This window comes from Ovis canadensis, chromosome 3, assembly GCF_042477335.2.
Source record: "Ovis canadensis isolate MfBH-ARS-UI-01 breed Bighorn chromosome 3, ARS-UI_OviCan_v2, whole genome shotgun sequence".
Taxonomy (NCBI): Eukaryota; Metazoa; Chordata; class Mammalia; order Artiodactyla; family Bovidae; genus Ovis; species Ovis canadensis.
In genome coordinates, this window is record NC_091247.1 from 39,233,047 (window position 1) to 39,250,809 (window position 17,763).

The 17,763-nt window shown below is 42.8% G+C and overlaps 1 protein-coding gene across 1 annotated transcript in view; it reads right to left on the reverse strand.

Moving 5' to 3' along the window:
* Positions 1-17,763, reverse strand: part of ANTXR1 (ANTXR cell adhesion molecule 1) — a 265,829-nt gene that overhangs the window by 83,529 nt on the left and 164,537 nt on the right. Inside the window, exon 14 of the mRNA XM_069582959.1 lies at positions 3,278-3,319. Within this exon, the coding sequence (XP_069439060.1) occupies positions 3,278-3,319 (42 nt within the window). The remainder of the gene's footprint in view (positions 1-3,277; positions 3,320-17,763) is intronic.

Sequence of the window (17,763 nt, forward strand, 5' to 3'; positions counted from 1 at the left end):
CATAAGCGATTGGAATGCAAAAACAGGAAATCAAGAGATATGAAGTAACAGGCAAGTCTGGCCTTGGAGTACAAAATGAAGTAGGGCGAAGGCTTAAGAGTTCTGTCAAGAGAACACACTGGTCATAGCAAACACCCTTTTCCAACAACACAAGTGATGACTCTACACATGGACATCATCAAATGGTCTATATTGAAATCAGACTGATTATATTCTTTGCAGCTGAAGAAGAAGCAGCTCTATACAGCCAGCAAAACAAGAGTTGGAGCTGACTGCAGCTCAGGTCATGAGCTCTTTATTGAAAAATTCAGGCTTAAATTGAAGAAAGTAAGGAAAACCACTAGGCTATTCAGGTATGACTTAAATAAAAGCCCTTATGATTATACAGTAGAAGTGATTAATAGATTCAAGGGATTAGATCTGGTAGACAGAGTGCCTGAAGAACTATGAACAGAGGTTTGTTGAAATAGCTATGACAAACCTAGGCAGCATATTAAGAAACAAAGACATCACTTTGCCAACAAAGGTCCATATAGTCAAAGCTATAGTCTTTCTAGTAGTCATGTACAGATGTGAGAGTTGGACCATAAAGAAGGCTGAGTGCTAAAGAATTGATGCTTTTGAGTTGTGGTGCTGGAGAAGACTCTTGAGAGTCCTCTGAACAGCAAGGAGATCAAACCAGTCAATTCTAAAGGAAATAAACCTTGAATATTCATTGGGAGGACAGATGCTGAAACCGAAGCTCCAATACTTTAGCCACCTGATGACTCGTTGGAAGAGACCCTGATGCTGGGAAAGACTGAAGGAAAAGGAGAAGGGGGCGACAGGATGATATGTTGAGATAGCATCACCGACTCAATGGACACAAGTTTGAGCCAACTCCAGGAGATAGTGAAGGACAGGGAAGCCTGGCATGCTGCAGTCCATTGGTCACAGAGAGTCGGCCATGACTTAGTGACTAAACAACAAGAATAAAGAGGATAACTGAGAGTTCATTATAAAGTTGTGTTCATTTTCTCAGCATATTTATTACCTTTAGGATATGAAGCTTATAGAGCTGATGAAAGTTTGGATAATTGATACTTATTCATATATATGGCAGAAAGTGTTTAACTTCATTTGGCTATTAATTAAATGTTAGATATTGTAAATCCTTTGGGGATAAGTCAAAGATCAATTAGATATAGATCCTGACCTTCACGTATAGCTAATAATCTTAAACTTTGATGCAGAAGGAAAACGTCAATAAAATACCCCGGGAATACAGAGAAAGGAGAAATTAGCTGTGGTGAAAGGAAATTAGAGCACAGGAGCTGTCCTTGAGGGGCTGGTGGGATTTGAACCCAGGGAGCTAGAGTGGAGAAGGTTGTCTAGGTTCAGACTGTGATTCAGGGCTTTGTGTAAAATACTTTCATGGGCTGGGTTACGTCATTGTTTCTGTGGGATTTGTTTTTTATGATTATTTTCTTTTTTTCTGCCAAAACACATTAGGAAGGAGATGAGGGCTGCTGAGCTCACAGGGCCAAGGAGCAATCAGGACCAGCACGCATGCCCAGAGAATCAGAGCCCCCTTTAGCTTGCCCTGGCCAGCTTGGAAGCTCCTATAGGTCTAACACAGCCTGCTAGGTCTCAAGGGTCCCCAGGTTGTCATTGCGTTTCAGGTCTGCCTTCTAGAGGTGAAAGTATGACTCCCATAAGAATACTGGATGAAACTGGAAAAATTCAACTACTTGTCTTCCCTTGCTATTAGCTATTCTTTCTTGATGATTTACTGACTTGGGCTTTAGTTTTTTCCTCCAGAATTGTAGGACGTCACTTTACAAACACTTATTGCATTTGTTTTGTGCGTGGAGTCCTATGCTAGATGCTGGGGCCTGGGGTCAACCATACCCCACAGTCTTGGACGTAAGACCCCTGGTGCATTTTGGCTGAGGTGGCTGCCACATCACCTTCCAAAAAGCAAATGCAGAGCCAGCAGCAGAAGAAAGGGTAATAACTCTGCTAATTGAACATGATGAGTGAAGGGAACATTCTTCACCTCAGGGCAAACAGAGCAACCTCATCGAGAGTTTCTTGCCCTATTTTTCTTGGGGAGTATAAGACACAGCTGCACACAATAGAACCACAGCCAAATTGGAACTGGGGGAGCTAGCCACGGTGCTTTCTCTTGAAGGATTAAGAAGAGGCTTTTGTGGATGTCAGGAGAGTTTTTTCCCTCCCTTAGCTGTGCACAGCAATGTAATTTCCTCCACTGATTTCTGGGCAGAAAGTTAGCATTCCAACAAGATGCGCTTTAATTGATTGCAGTTATTAAATCCCTTAGCTTACAAGCTTATAGTTCAGGATATAAGAGCCACATGGAATTTTAATCATTATCTTTTTTTCTGTATGAAGGAAATTTGACAAAGGCATTGGGAAGAGGAATGGTGAGGGGGTGGTGCTCACTTTGCATGCAACCTACCTTAGGGATTAAGGAAAATGAACTGATATCTCTTTGGATCCCACTAAGCTTGCAGACCTGTACTCTGGCTTCTAAACTGATGAATGCCACATTGAGGGAAGCCAGCTATCCCAGGAGTAGTCAGAGGACTAGGAAAAGCTCTGGGCAGGCACTGCTCCCCAGGGATGCTCCTTCTCACCATTAGCCTTTAACGCCTCTAGGCCACACATGACCAGATCTGCTTATTGGGCAATTTACGATGGAATCTAAGACATTTTTCTCCTTTCCAATGATGAGGATCTAATATCCTATACAAGGCCAGAATACTAGCATACTGGAGGGGGCTCCAGTATATTTTCTTTATTGCCTGGCAAGTCTTTAGGTAACATTGTTTTAAATTAAAGGAAAATGTAATACTTCAGCATCAGTCTGTTCCTAGAATCACTGATTGTTTGGAGAATGTGGCAAATTCATCCCTATTCACACACAAAAAGCATTGTCTCTTCAGGGAGAAGAGATCCAGCAAGTGTCTGTTTGGGAGGAAAAATCAGTACCTCAAGGCTCCAAATAATTGTACTGAGAAAACCATTTATGTTCACATCTCAATTTTTTCTTGCAGGGAGAAAACCTTCCAAAAACCATTGTGCCTCCGGCTGTCAGTTCAGATCAGTTCCTGTTTATCCTTGGTTAAGAAAGAGTCAAAGACCTCCCTCTTTGCTGCTTCATAGCAATGGGAGTCTAGGCCTGATGTAGTTCTGCTCTGTGGGGGCCTGAGCCTGGGGCCAGCCCAGGCAGCTCTCTGTCCCACCCTGCCACCCAGGCCACCTGGTCACTCACCTCACTTTCCTCAGCAGGGGGTGGAGGGACCTCCTTGATGATCTGAAAAGGGGGAAAAAAAAAGAACAAATGAGTAGAAATCTCCAGCCACCTGCTTTCCAAAGGTGCCTGGGTGGGGTGGCCATAATTACCACCGTAATGGGTTCAAGCAAGGCAGGTGTCTTTCTGGGCAGAAAAACTCAGTAATTACAGCATGATCCATCTGAGGGCTCCACACTCAACTGTGCCTCTTATAGTTTTGTATAGGGAAATAATCCACAGGTTCCAGTTTCATCTCTTACCCCAGGTAAAGTCCTGCAAATGTATTCACTCATTTATTCATCTAGTCATTCCTGCATCAACTCATTCACCAATCCACCCAAACCGCTACACATCTAACAGAAATGGTACACAACAGGAGTTAAGACAGTACTGCAGAGGTCAGTCAGGTATGGGCCACACAGACTGTTGGCAATCCCATTAACTGTTGCTGGCCCCAGGTGGTACTCATGGAGGGAGGGTGTTGACAGTCAGGCAGACTGATTCCCAACAGAAGACAGCCAAGAAGGGGTAACCAGGGATTCCTTTCAGGGCCTCGAAACTGAAGAGGTACAAAGATTTACATATCAATATTCTAAGACCGGACTCCGCAAATACCACATCATCTGGGTTAAAGAGAGATGTGTGGTCACTTTGGGAAGGCAAGCAATTGGGAGCTGCTTCTAACCAATAAGAGGATGAGTAACACATGGGAGAAGGACAAGCAAGGAGGACAGAGGGGTGGCAGTAAGCCACCTGTCTTCATTTTTATCTCCAACTTGTACAGCCCGTTCATAAAAGGAAAGCTCTTGCCACCTTTAAGTTAATTCTGTTTAAAATTTTTTACAAGGTAGTTTGGCCATTATTTACTCTGACTCTACCACATGAAAAAGCTGGCTTAAAACTCAGCATTCAAAAAACCAAGATCATGGCGTCTGGTTCCATCACTTCATGGCAAATAGATGGGAAAAGGTGGAAACAATGGCAGATTTTATTTTTTGGGCTCCAAAATCACTGCAGCGGTGACTGCAACCACGAAATTTAAAGATGCTTGCTCCTTGGAAGAAAAGCTATGACAACCCTAGACAGTGTGTTAAAAAGCAGAGACATTACTTTGCTGACAAAGTACGTATAGTCAAAATTATGGTTTTCCCAGTAGTCATATGTGGATGTGAGAGTTGGACCATAAAGAAGGCTGAACACTGAAGAATTGATGATTTCAAACTGTGGCACTGGAGAAGGCTCTTGAGAGTCCCTTGGACAGCAAGGAGATCAAGCCAGTCAATCCTAAAGGAAATCAACCTTGATTATTCACTGGGAATACTGAAGCTGAAGCTCTAATACTTTGGCCACCTGATGGGAAGAGGCAACGCATTGGAAAAGACCCTGATGATGGGAAAGACTGACGTTAAATGAGGAAGCAGGCGGCAGAGGATGAGATGTTTAGATTGCATCACCGACTCAATGGACATGAATCTGAGCAAACTCCAGGAGATAGCGAAGGACAGGGAAGTCTGGCATCTTGTAGTCCACAGGGTTGCAAGGAGTGGGACACAACTTAGCGACTGAACAACTACCACATCCCTCGGAGCCTCCCTCCTCTCACACTCCAAACTTTATTATCAGAATGTTGGGATCCCAACATGCAGTCCTTTTCCTGAGAATTCTGGAAAACACAAAAGTCATTATGTATCTTTTGATGTGTTAGCATCAGCGCTGGCCTGAACCACTTTGTGGATGGGTGCTCAGGTGCTGTCCATGGGACCAGTTTCTTAATCTGATTGGAGAGCTCTACCGGCTGCAGAGCAGGCTGCCTACTAGGCAGCTCTTCCTCCCCATCCCTCCTACTAAGCACATCCCATCTTTCATTCAGTGATTATTCTGGGGCCTCATTTGGGCTCTGATCCCCACTGTGGTCACTCATGCTACCACTATCTGTAATGTCATCTCTGTATGCTGAGATAGGCTACTCACTTGAGGCTCTACTAACATCAGCCAGGGGACTGAGCCTTCAGTCACCTAAAAGGATGGTATTCAATTAATCAAGAGGCAGAGGTGACCATTTCAAACTATTGTTGCATTTGCTTCCATTTCCTGGCCATTGTGAGAAAACTGCTGAAGGTGTTTATAAAGTACAAAGTTATGACTTTTCTCACCCACTTAACACTGACTCCAAACTCCTTTAAAAATAATCTCTGAGGAGGGTCATTACTGCCCAATGCAGACTTCCCATCATCCCAGAGGCAGTGGTGATTTTCAAATAGGAAATGGAAGGAGGAGTGAGGAGCTGGGGACAGCAATCTGGCATGCATCTCTTCTCTCAGGGCAGTCTTACGGAAGGGAGTGAGAGGAGGGCAGGAAATGTGGGGACACAGACAGATGTCGACAAGAGTGCTGTGAGCTATGTGCTTGCTGAGTACCCGAGGTGAACAGAGGTTCGGTGCAGAGCAGCTGGGCTTTTGTCTTCAAAATGCAATCAGCCTCGTCCATTGCTGCATGGAAGTACAGAGTAGTTGTCACTTGTGAGCCCCAGACCTGCCTCTTTCTGACTGTGAAGATCAGACAGGTCCCTGAACCTCCTTGAGCTCCACTGTCCACTTCTGTGAAATGGGAGCAATAACACTAACTTTGCAGGAACTGAGTCACGGTGAGCAATAATGTTTGCTCTGAAACAGGGTGGGTGCTCAATAGATGGTGCATACTATTATTAGTCCCCTTTCCCTTTCTTATAGTCACTGTTTCTTGCTTTTATCACATCTTTAATGAGGGTTTCACTTAACACTGCCCACACTCCCCTCCCCTTCCCTCCGCCCCGCGTATACTGAATGACTATGTATCGTGATTTCCAGATGGTGCAGCCTACAAGCCAGAACTTCATAAAATGAGTGGGGTAGGAGGCTGGTGTTCAGACAGTGGCCACGGGGCCTGACAGTGGTCAGGGTCTTCACAGGGGTCAGCAGCAGTGTGTTTTACCACGTATTTTTAAGCACATGACATCAGCCAGGAAGTGCAGATATCAGCCAAGTGGCCCACCACTCAGACCAACCCATCTGTGAGCTTATGTTCACAGTGTCTTATTGGATATTCATTGAATTTTATAGCCAACAATGTCCCAAGGGGAACCCCAAAGACAAAGCAAAACGCAAGATTTATTAAGTGTTAATCAAAAGCAGACTAATCTATAATCTAGATCCCACTCTGACATACTTGTAAACTGGCCACCTGAGCCTCTGAAAAAATGCCACCATGTTCAGGTAGACAGGATTTAAGCACTTCCATCTGGCCTCCTGGGTTGGGTGTCTGGCTGTATTCAGTGGGAATGAAGAAGACTTCCTATTGCCTCCAGCACTGCCTGCCGCCCCCTAAACACCACTCCCCCTCGACCCCACCCTGAAGTGATGGCAAAAGAGCATCTCAAAGTGCGATCCAGGCAGGCTGAGTTGAAGTCATATGATTACTCCAAGCCTTGAAGCTGGATGGGCTGCCTGTGAGTGAGCCAAACCTTCATACCAAGACCAGCGCCTGGGCCACCCAATGGAGTGCTCTGAGTACACAGCCACATCAGCCCTCCCCACCTCACCCGCCCGAGGGCCCGAGTCCAGGTGGCCTGGAGGAGCAATTGGGCAACAGCCTGCTTTGCTCTCCAGCCTACAGCCCACTGCGGCCTTGCTGCACAGAGTGGCCCAGGCTCACAGGATAAAATGCAGACTGCCCTGGCCCCCACAAGACCTGGCCCCCCACTTCCCTACCTCACTCCTCTCCACCTCCCTCCCCTTCACTTCTGCACTTCAGCCTCCTGGCACCTTCCTGTTCCTTCCACGCACCTGACTGCTTCTCACTGGGAGCATCTTCCACCTAAATGCTTGCTGTGTTCCCTGCTTTGTCTGCACGTCTGCAGGTCTCCGTTATGGGGTCTCACACAACCCAGTATTTTCTATCATACTTTTAAATGTTATTGAAAGTTAATTGCATAATTCCTGGGCTTCTATCTAGTATGACTGGAGGATCTTTATTTCTTACAAGAATGCACACAAGAAGCTGCTGAGCACTACCAGACTTAGGCTTGATTTGGGCCACTTCCCTTCTTAGAAGGTTCTGGAGCTTCCTCTTGGATTTGGGTGGGCTTGTCAGCTCCTTCCTCATTAGGAGGGACAAAGAGAAGATGGATAAGGGTGAAGAAATCCTTAACGAAATGTTTAAGAGGAAAATCCCTCAACAGACATATTTGTAAGCGTATCATGGCAGGACTGGGGAGAACTCTGGTCTGTGATGTCTGGAACAGAACTGTCTCTGAAGTATGCTTGTATATATTTTAGATTTTTTTGGTTATGGTAAAATTCACATAACATTAACCACTTAAAAGTGTGAGCCAATTATATTGGGTGTACCAACTGCTATCAGGTAAATGTGAAGATGCTGTCCAGTTGTCAGTAGTGACCTGGAAGAAATACACAAAATTCTCTCTCTCACACACACACCTCATCTGCTTTCTCACTTCTGTTTTCCCCTGTGCAATGAAATTACATATCACACTTGTGAGCATGTGTACTTTTCTTCACTAAAGCATTTACTATAGCATCCTTAACACAAATGTGTGTCCTGGTTGAAGAAGCCAGGATTCAGGGAAGGAGGAAAATCTTAAGCTTTGGTAGAACTTGTGAAGACGTGAGAGACAGAAGACACCCAGAGAGCAAAGGGAACAGAGGGACCCCCTCTGTTTCATCAGAGACCACACTGGAGAACACAAAGAAAGGAGAATGGAACTCATGGGACCCATCATTTGCTTTACAGGGGATTAGAGGCATGTGGCATGGATGAAGAAAAGGCTATAATGCTGACAGCAGCAGAAAAACACATTTGTGGCATTTTTTTCTTATTTGGAATCACACAAATAGTTTTTTTTGTTGTTAAGAAAAGAGGACCCTGGCAAGACATCAAAAGCTGGGTTTCTATTTTAAGCCAGTGCAGAAGGAATAACAAGACAATGAGTCACAGCCATCCACCTCTGTTGTTGTGATACTTCGTCCTAAGAATGTCCTTCCTTCCGTCCTGTTAACTCAAAAGCATGGGGCTACATCATACTCAAATCCATCACGAAACTTCATGTGTTTGTATTTTAAAAATTGAGGCATAGAGCTATTTATACTGTAGCATTATTTTAATTGGGCTTCCCTGGTGGCTCAGACAATAAAGAATCTGCCTGCAATGCAGGAGACCTGGGTTCAATCCCTGGGTTGGGAAGATTCCCTGGAGAAGGGAATGGCAACCCACTCCAGTATTCTTGCCTGGAGAATCCCACGGACAGAGGAGCCTGGTGGGCTACAGTCTATGGGGTTTTAAAGAGTTGGACATGACTGAGTGAATGACTAAAATACACACATTACTTTAATTAAGAATTTAAAGCATTTAAAATGCCAGAAAATTTTAGTGTATTATTAATGTTAAAAAATGTGTTACTTTAGAAGGCTTTTGGTGTTCTGTTCTGAACCTATTTCCCTCACTAGGCTGTTACTTTCATGGGGCTAAAATTCCATAAAGAACTGACATTTTAATTTATTTATTTTGCTTTTATTTTTAAATTTATTTTTTAATTGGAGGGACATCGCTTTACAATATTGGGATGGTTTCTGCCATAGAATGTCGCAAATCAGCTGTAATATACATGTATCGCCTCCTTCCCTCCCCCCAGCCCTCGAGGTCATCACAGAGTGCCGGGGTGGTCTCCCTGCGTTAAATGACAACTGCTCACCAGCTATCTTGTTTACACATGACAGTGTATATGTGTCCACGCTACTTTCTCCATTTGTTCCACTCTCTCATCCCCACTGTGTCCATAAGTCTGGTTTCTCTATCTGCATATCCACTCCTTCTCTGCAAACAGATTCACTGATACCATTTTCTTAAATTTCATATATGTGTTAATACATGATATTTGTTTTTCTCTTCCTGACTTACTTCATTCTGTATAACAGGTTCTAGAACTCACTAGAACTGACTCAGATCCATTCTTTTTTATGGTTGAGTAATAGTCCATGGTATATACGTACCACAGCTTCCTTATCCATTCATCTGTTGACGGACATCTAGGTTGCTTCCACGTCCTAGCTATTGTAAATAGTGCTGCAATGAATACTGGGGTACATGTGTCTTTTTCAATTATGGTTTTCTCAGGGTCTATGCCCTGTAGTGGGATGTATGGTAGTTTTTTTTCCCTAGTTTTCTAAAGAATCTCCATACTGTTCTCCATAGTGGCTGTATCAGTTTTTATATTCCCACCAACAGTGCAAGAGAGTTCCCTTTTCTCTGTATCCTCACTACCATTTACTGTTTGGAGATTTTTTGATGATGACCATTCTGACTGGTATGAGGTGATACCACATTGTAGTTTTGTTTTGCATTTCTCTAATAATTAGTGATGTTGAGCATCTTTTCATGTGTTTATTGGCCATCTGTATGTCTTCTTTGGAGAAATGTTTGTTTAGGTCTTCTGCCCATTTTTTGATTGGGCTGTTTTTCTGATATTGAGCTGTATGAGCTGCTTATTTATTTTGGAGATTAATCTTATGTCAGTTGTTTGATTTGTAATTATTTTCTCCCATTCTCCCATTTTAACCTTGTTTATTTCTTCATTTGCTGTGCAAAAGCTTTTAAGTTTAATTAGGTCTCATTTATTTATTTATTTTTGTTTTTATTTCCACTACTCTAGGAGTAGGGGTCAAAGAGGATCTTGCTGTGATTTATGTCGAAGAGTGTACTACCTATGTTTTCCTCTAAGAGGTTTATAGTTTCTGGCGTTAAACATTTAAGTCTTTAATTCATTTTGAATTTATTTTTGTGTATGGTGTTAGGAAGTATTCCTGTTTCATTCTTTTACATGTGGCTGTCCAGTTTCCCCAGCATCACTGACTGTAGAGGCAGTCTTTTCTGAATTATATATTTTTGCCTCCTTTATCAGAGATAAGGTGCCCAAATGTGCAGGAGTTTATCTCTGAGCTTTTTGTCTTGTTCCATTGGTCTATATTTTTATTTTTGTGCCAACACCATACTCTCTTGATGACTGTAGCTTTGTAATATAGTCTGAAATCAGGAAGGCTGATTTCTCCAGCTCCATTTTTCTTTCTCAAGATTGCTTTCGCTGTTCAGGGTCTTTTGTGTTCCATATAAATTGTGAATTTTTTTGTTTTAGTTCTATGAAAAATGCCATTGGTAGGTTGATAGGGATTGCACTGAATCATAGATTGCTTTGGGAAGTATAGTCATTTTCACAATATTGATTCTTCCAATCCAAGAACATGATATATCTCTCCATCTGTTTGTATTGCTTTTGATTTCTTTCATCAGTGTCTTATAGTTTTCTGCATATGGGTCTTTTGTCTCTTTAGGTATATTTATCCCTAGGTATTTTATTCTTTTTGTTGAAATGGTGAATGGGATTGTTTACTTTATTTCTCTTTCTGAGTTTTCATTGTTAGTGTATAGGAATGCAAGGGATTTCTGTGCATAAATTTTATATCCTGTGACTTTACTGTATTTATTGATTAGCCCTAGAAATTTTCTGATGGCATCTTTAGGGTTTTCTATGTATAGTGTCATGTCATCTGCAAACAGTGAGTTTTGCTTCTTCTTTTCCAATCTGGACTCCTTTTATTTCTTTTTCTTCTTTGATTGCTGTGACTAGGACTTTCAAAACTATGTTGAATAATAGTAGTGAGAATGGGCACCCTTGTCTCCTTCCTGATCTTACAGGAAATGCTTCAGTTTTTCACCACCGAAAATAATGTTTGCTGTAGGTTTATTATGTTGAGATATATTCCCTCTATGAAGTTTTTTTTTTTTATCATAAATGGCTATTGAATTTTTGAAGTGACATTTTAAGAAACACCCTTCAAGTTATGGGAGAAATAATGGTATTTAGAGAACTTTTGGTGTATCTGCTACTTAACCATTGTTAATTTTGTAAAGAGCACAGGAAAGACAAATGACAGGCCCTGACTTTCTCAACTGGTTTTTGGTCTTTTGTGCTTTCTATGCATAGTAGAACACCTAGGAATCTGAGTAATAATATTCCTTGAGTTTTGGATAATTTTCAATTGTGAACTCAGGTGTAGTTTGCATTTACCTATGGGAGTCTTATGAAGACTCAGCTAAGGGATCCGCCTGCCGGAGGAGATTCAAGTTTCATTTTGCAGATTCCTAAGTACTTCTAAACTGTGAATCCCTTTCTCTTAGTTTGTAATTTATAGAACCCAAAGTAATATATATTTGAACTCTAAAACTGAGAGGTTGTTGTTTTGAATTTTTAGTGACACACACACACACATCAAACTCATAGCCCATCCTTTTACTCAAAGTCTCAGCTGTAGGCAGAAGATTCAGTCCTACTCTCAAACTTGTATGGACTTATGTAAAGCTATGAAACCAAACGTCTAGGTTATTGAGATTAGAAAATCACCACTGCTTTAGGGTCAGCTAAGCACCTAATTTCCAGAACCTTCTTTATTTTGTCCCTGGAAATGTCTGTTTTCTTGTGATTCTGGTTATGCACTTAAAACAAACTTTTATTATACATTTTTTCCAGGAATTTGTTTTTATTTTGCTGTGAGGTCTAGTGTATCACCAGCTGGGAGTAATCAATTTTTTGTAAATGATTACCTCCTGCATGCTCAGGAGGCATGCTAAGTTGCTTCAATCATATCTGACTCTGTTCAACAGTATGGACTGTAGCCTGCCAGGCTCCTCTGTCCATGGGATTCTCCAGGCTAGAATACTGGAGTGGGTTGCCATTTCCTTCTCCAGGGGATCTTCCCAACCCAGGGATCGAATCTGTTTCTCTTACATCTCCTGCATTGGCAGGCAGGTTCTTTATCACTAGTGCCACCTCAGAGGGGTTAACTCAAATAAATGTATTTAGATGCTTAAAGTCATTTGGAGCTTTTGATTTAAAACATTGCATATTATGGGACTTCTGGACTGATACCTTAATTCCAACTCTTTTGCTACTTCCCTGGCTTTACAGCTCAGTTGGTATAGAATTCGCCTACAATGCATGAGGCCCTGGTTCAATTCCTGGGTCGGGAAGATCTGTTAGAGAAGGGAGAGGCTACCCACTCCAGTATTCTTGGGCTTCCCTTGGGGCTCAGCTGGTAAAGTATCCACCTGCAATTTGGGAGACCTGGGTTTGATCCCTGGGTTGGGAAGATTCCCTGGAGAAGCAAAAGGCTTTCTCACTGCAGTATTCTGGCCTGGGGAATGCCATGGACTGTATAGTCCATGGGTCGCAAAGAGTTGGACACGACTGAGTGACTTTCACTTTCACTGACCTCATAAGTTCTGTGTGAGGAGAAGCCATCAGAAGAGAGCTGTGTATAGAAGAAATGCCAATGAGATCTGAAAAGCCATATAACAAAAGGCTTTAGTCTCATGGATGGAAGGAGATGCTTGCTCTTTTGCTTTTACAATCTAGACTTCAATTCTGATTCCTTAACCTTATAATAAATATCTTTCTAATTAAAATCAAGAAACCAAGGGACACTAGGCAATGCAATGTGGAGAATGTCCAGCAAGTATGAGGTACTAGCTGATGACAGATAATGAATCTTACTATACAAACAGTATAAATGTAATAGAAACCTCACAGCTGATTAAAGCTGGCCAAGTACTGCTTGAATTCAATCAATTTACACTGTAAAAGTTTAGCAAAGGCTACTGCCAAGGGTGTTGATCTAGAATGTAGTACAAGACATTTTCAAAGAAATGAGCTCAACTTTTTTTTGTCTTTTGCATTTGGAACTCAAATTCCAAATAATTCTTGGCCTTTCATCATATCTCCCTTAAGACTGGAATTATTTCAAAGGCAAAACTCATCCATAACTCAAGAGAGAATGGTGGCAAGAATTTTAACATCAGTTGATAAGGCCCAAATGACTTACATGGTAATTCAAAAAAATGGTTATGCATAGTCTCCAGTAGACAATGTGCCAGGCACTGCAAAACTGAGACAGTTTTTAAAAAATCCACAAATTCAGATTCCCTGAAGCTTGGAGGAGCATCTTGTCTGCCTTGGTTATGAGCAAGGTGATTCCAGCCACAGGGAGTGGCTGTGGATCTCATCAGGACACACACTGAGCAAGGATGAGGGGTGATGTTCACAGTGTGTTTGGGCTTGTTGGCATTGACGTACCCTTTCAGAAGGGCAGGAATGGGGCCATTCTGAGGAACCCAGGAATATGACTTTCAGCCAGTTCAGCATTCTCTGGGATTATGTTTCCCAAACAGTCTTTGGCAGAATGTTAGTATCCTTCCAGACATCAGTATGTCTATAGGTGTTTGGGAAGGACTAGTGTCCATCTAGGTGCTGGTATGTTAATGGGTGGGGATAGGACTAGGCCAAGGGGAAGGGGCTCCAGGGTCAAAAGAAGCTTAGGTGGATGTTGTTTAGAAATGTTGCCACTGACTACTTGCATCATATTTTGATGTGTAACCAGATTTGAGGATCACAGGCCAGGACATGTTGAAGGGGAGGAGCAGATTCACTTATACTAGGTGAGAATAAAAGGGAGTAAACTTAGAGCCAATAAGGTTCCAATTTTCTAATTTTTCACATGAGGAAATGAATTTAAAAGATTTTCCTTTAACTGATGGATGATAATCTCATACTGGAACCCCGTTGTCTTTAATGACGGCTCGTCTCTTCCCAGCTCACTCGGGGGCATGAGGATGGTGGTGGGTGGGTTCCCAAGCAAGTGTCAAGGCCAGCTCTGCAGGGATGAGGGAAGCCATGAAGGCAAGGTGGAGATGACAACAGACTGGGTGTTTGGGGCTTGCGGTGCAGGGCAGGCCACGACAGAGCTCTGTGTAATCTTGCAAGCTTCAGAGCAAGGCGTGTTCAGATGGGAGTGGGTGGAGGCTGGAAAGGGGTCCAGAAAGCACGATGAATCTAGGCCTAAAATGCCTGGCTAAGGAGCTGCTTGTACTTGTTAGGTTTCTATTAAATAAACTTCAATAAATCCCTTTGGTGATGTGAGGCTTGGTTGTCTGGCCCTGAAAATTAAATATTATGCTTAAAGGTGTGGAGGGCATTATTTGAAGACGTTATTTTTATTTCAATTTAAGGCATATCAAGTTCCTGATTAGTTTTCATCCCTTGGAATTTGTCACTGGTGATGACAAAGGGGCTTATTTGTTGAGCTACCCTGGAAATTCAATAAGGGAATTAAACATGATCCTTTACATAATTCTTTAAAAACTGTTCATAAAATACCTACAAGGTCGTTAAAAACAAAGCAAAGCAAAAGGGAACTGACTTTTGTTTATATTGAGAGAAATTATCAATACAAGCACATAATCTTTTCCCAACAAACTGAATAAAAATATTTGCTATTATTTGAATAGAAATATAGCAATTTGATTTCACCTAAATAGTGTGGTTTAATTAGCTGGGTCGCAGAAGAATTGCGACTCTCTAGCAGGATCTCTTTGGAGTAGGAAATGGCAACCCACTCAGTATTCTTGTCTGGAGAGTTCCATGGACAGGGGAGCCTGGTGGGCTACAGTTTGTGGGGTCACAAAGAGTTGGACACAACTGAGTGACTAAGCCCAGCACAGCAAGATCTCTTACTTTCTTTCTAGTTGTGGAAAAAAAACGCACAACCTACTCTTAACCATTTTGAAGTGTACAGTTCAGTAGTGTTAAGTATATTCACATTGTTAGGCAACCAAGCTCCAGAACTTTCTCATCTGGCAAAATACAGTAGGATCTTTTGGCTCAGGGCTCCTGACCCCATTTACCTTTCAATAAAATAGGCACATTTCTAGGATTATATTTAAGAAGCAGATATAAAAGTGCTTTGTTATGCAATGTTTGATACATATAAAACCATGTGTTAACAGATATGTAATTTATGAAACCTAATAATGATGATGCAAACACTCATGAGACTACCAGGCCCTACAGTTATACTGTTTGTGAGTTCCTTGCATATCCCCAAGATGATTTAGCTTTTTAGTTTAGTTTGGAAAACATATGAATTACATGCCAGGCACTGTACTCCTCTGAAGGATGATTTTCTGTGACTAGTTTCTCCCTCCCCTGGAGGGGTTCATTGTATAGTGACAGGAACATATATATGAATGAATCACTGTGTTAGAATGAAACAGTTCTCTAGTCCAGTGGTATCCAATCTTTTTGGCACCAGGGACAGGTTTCATGGAAGACAATTTTTCCAAGGATGGCGAGGTTGGAGGGATGGTTTTGTGATGATCCAAGCTCATCATATTTAGGGTTCATGCTCCTATGGGAATCCAACGTGGCCACTGATCTGACAGGAGGCAGAGCTCAGGTGGTAATGTGAGCAACAGGGAGTGGCTGAAAATATAGATGAAGCTTCCTTCACTGGCCTGCCTGCTGCTCACCTCCTGCTGTGCAGCCCTGCTTCTAACAGGCCATTGACCAGTGCTGGTCTGAGGGTTGGGGACCCCTGCTTTAACAGATGTGTGAAAAAAGTGCTATGAAAACCAAGGAAAGTTGAAGCTAATTCTCCCAGGTGGGAAAAAGGAAAACTAGTTAGATGGAGTAATCATGAGCAGGACTTCAAAGAGGAATTGTAGACAGAATAGATAAAGACTATGAGAATATTTCAGCAAGTGGAAACAACAGAAAGAGACCAATAATAACTACATGATATGTTCAAGGAGCCCCAAAGAACAGAGCGAGCCTGGAGACCGCTCTCCTTCCATTTGGCTACTCAAAGAATTTTGAGATTTATAAGTAACAGTCTTGAACTGGGCATGGTTAATGTCTGCAGAACTATACTCCTGGCTTCCAACAGCTTATGTCTATAGGGGAAGATTGACAAGCAAACAATCAGTAAGAACAGCATGGTTGGTGGCACGAAGAAGCCCTCACGGGGTGCTTAGGGGTCCATGCACACAGAGGGAGGAGGGTAGGAGGTGAGGCTGGAGAAGGGGGTTGTGGCCAGACTGGGAAGGGTCTACACATGCCAAGTCAAGGAATTTGAAGTCTATTTTAGAGAACTTGAACAGTCATGAGGATTTGGGGCTGGGAAGGGAGTGGGATCACGAACTGTTTCCTTGTTTGTTTTTTTTTTTTTTTTAGGAAAAAAATCTAGTGATGGTAGACTAAAAGAGCAGTTAGAAAGTTACTGCAATAGTTCAGGTGGGAGATGCAGAACCTTAGTCTAGGGCAATGACATCCATCCATTCACTCATTCATTCATTCCAAACTATTTGTTAAGCAACTCCTGAGTTCTAGGTATTATACTTGGGCTGGGGTAGAGGATGTGGACTGAAGTGCCAGATGAGACGGGGTGTGAGAGAAGAGGATGCTCTATACACAATTCTGAAGTGAGAGAAGACAAGAAGAGAGAGAGAAGACATTGGCAATCACTCTGCTGTCTCTAGTTTGGGCAGCCCCGAGGATGATGACATATCCATTGATGAAGACCAGTTCCGGAGTCAACAAGTTTAATTGGGACATGTTGTGAGGGTGGGTAGAGATGCCCATGTTTGAGAAAGCTACTCGGTCCTGATACTATAGACCTGATCTTTTGAAGCCAAGGCCAGAGAAGGGTGGCCACATTGAGAAGCCATCAGCATATCCATTGTAGCCGAAGTCATGAGCATTGGTGATATTGCCAGAGACAATGTGTAGAGAAGGCTGAAGACAGTCTCAAAGAACAAGAGGTGAGCAGCAGCAGCAGGAGACAGAAGAGTCAGCAGCAGCCAGCAGGGGAGAGAGTTGAAAGGAGAGAGTGCCCACTGCTGAAAGAACTAGAGTAGGAAGAGAAGTGAGCACTCCTGGCTGGGAGTTCAGGCATGCAAGGGATGGACTAGAGAAACAATGGTGATGGAGCCCAGGGTGCAGCAGGCTGAAGAGTGAATGGAAGAACAGTCTGCTCTGCAGAGAAGTTTTCAGATGAGAGAGAGGGAGAAGGAATAGGGCAGCTTGATGGAGGAATAAGCTATGACACATTTGTAAAGGCTGAAGGAGGCCAGCAGGCAGCGGCGAGGAAGGCAGTGGAAAGGATGAAGATACCATAGGCAGAGGTGGGTGGGGCAGAACAGGATGAAAGACATGAGGGGCAGGAGAGGGAGAGGGGCCAGTCTGCCTCCGGGGAAGGGAGGGATGCTGGAGAAGGATGCACACAAGCCTGTTTGAAGTGGAAGGTTTCTCACAGGATGGTTTCCATCTTCCCACTGAGACAGAAGAGCAGGTTGTCTGTTGAGAGTGAAAGGGCCAGAGCAGCATAGACATCTCCAGGGGAAGGAGAACAGTCTGGGAGAGACACTGTGAGGGTGGAATCTGGGGCTCCATACGGATGAGGTCAGAGTTTGCTAAGCAATTCAAAGGACCGGTAAATGTGCCCTGGCTTCATCAGTGTGCTCAGGCCATTATTTTCTGAACGGATCAACATCTTGGGAGCAGGAGAGAAGACTTACAATTGCTCTGT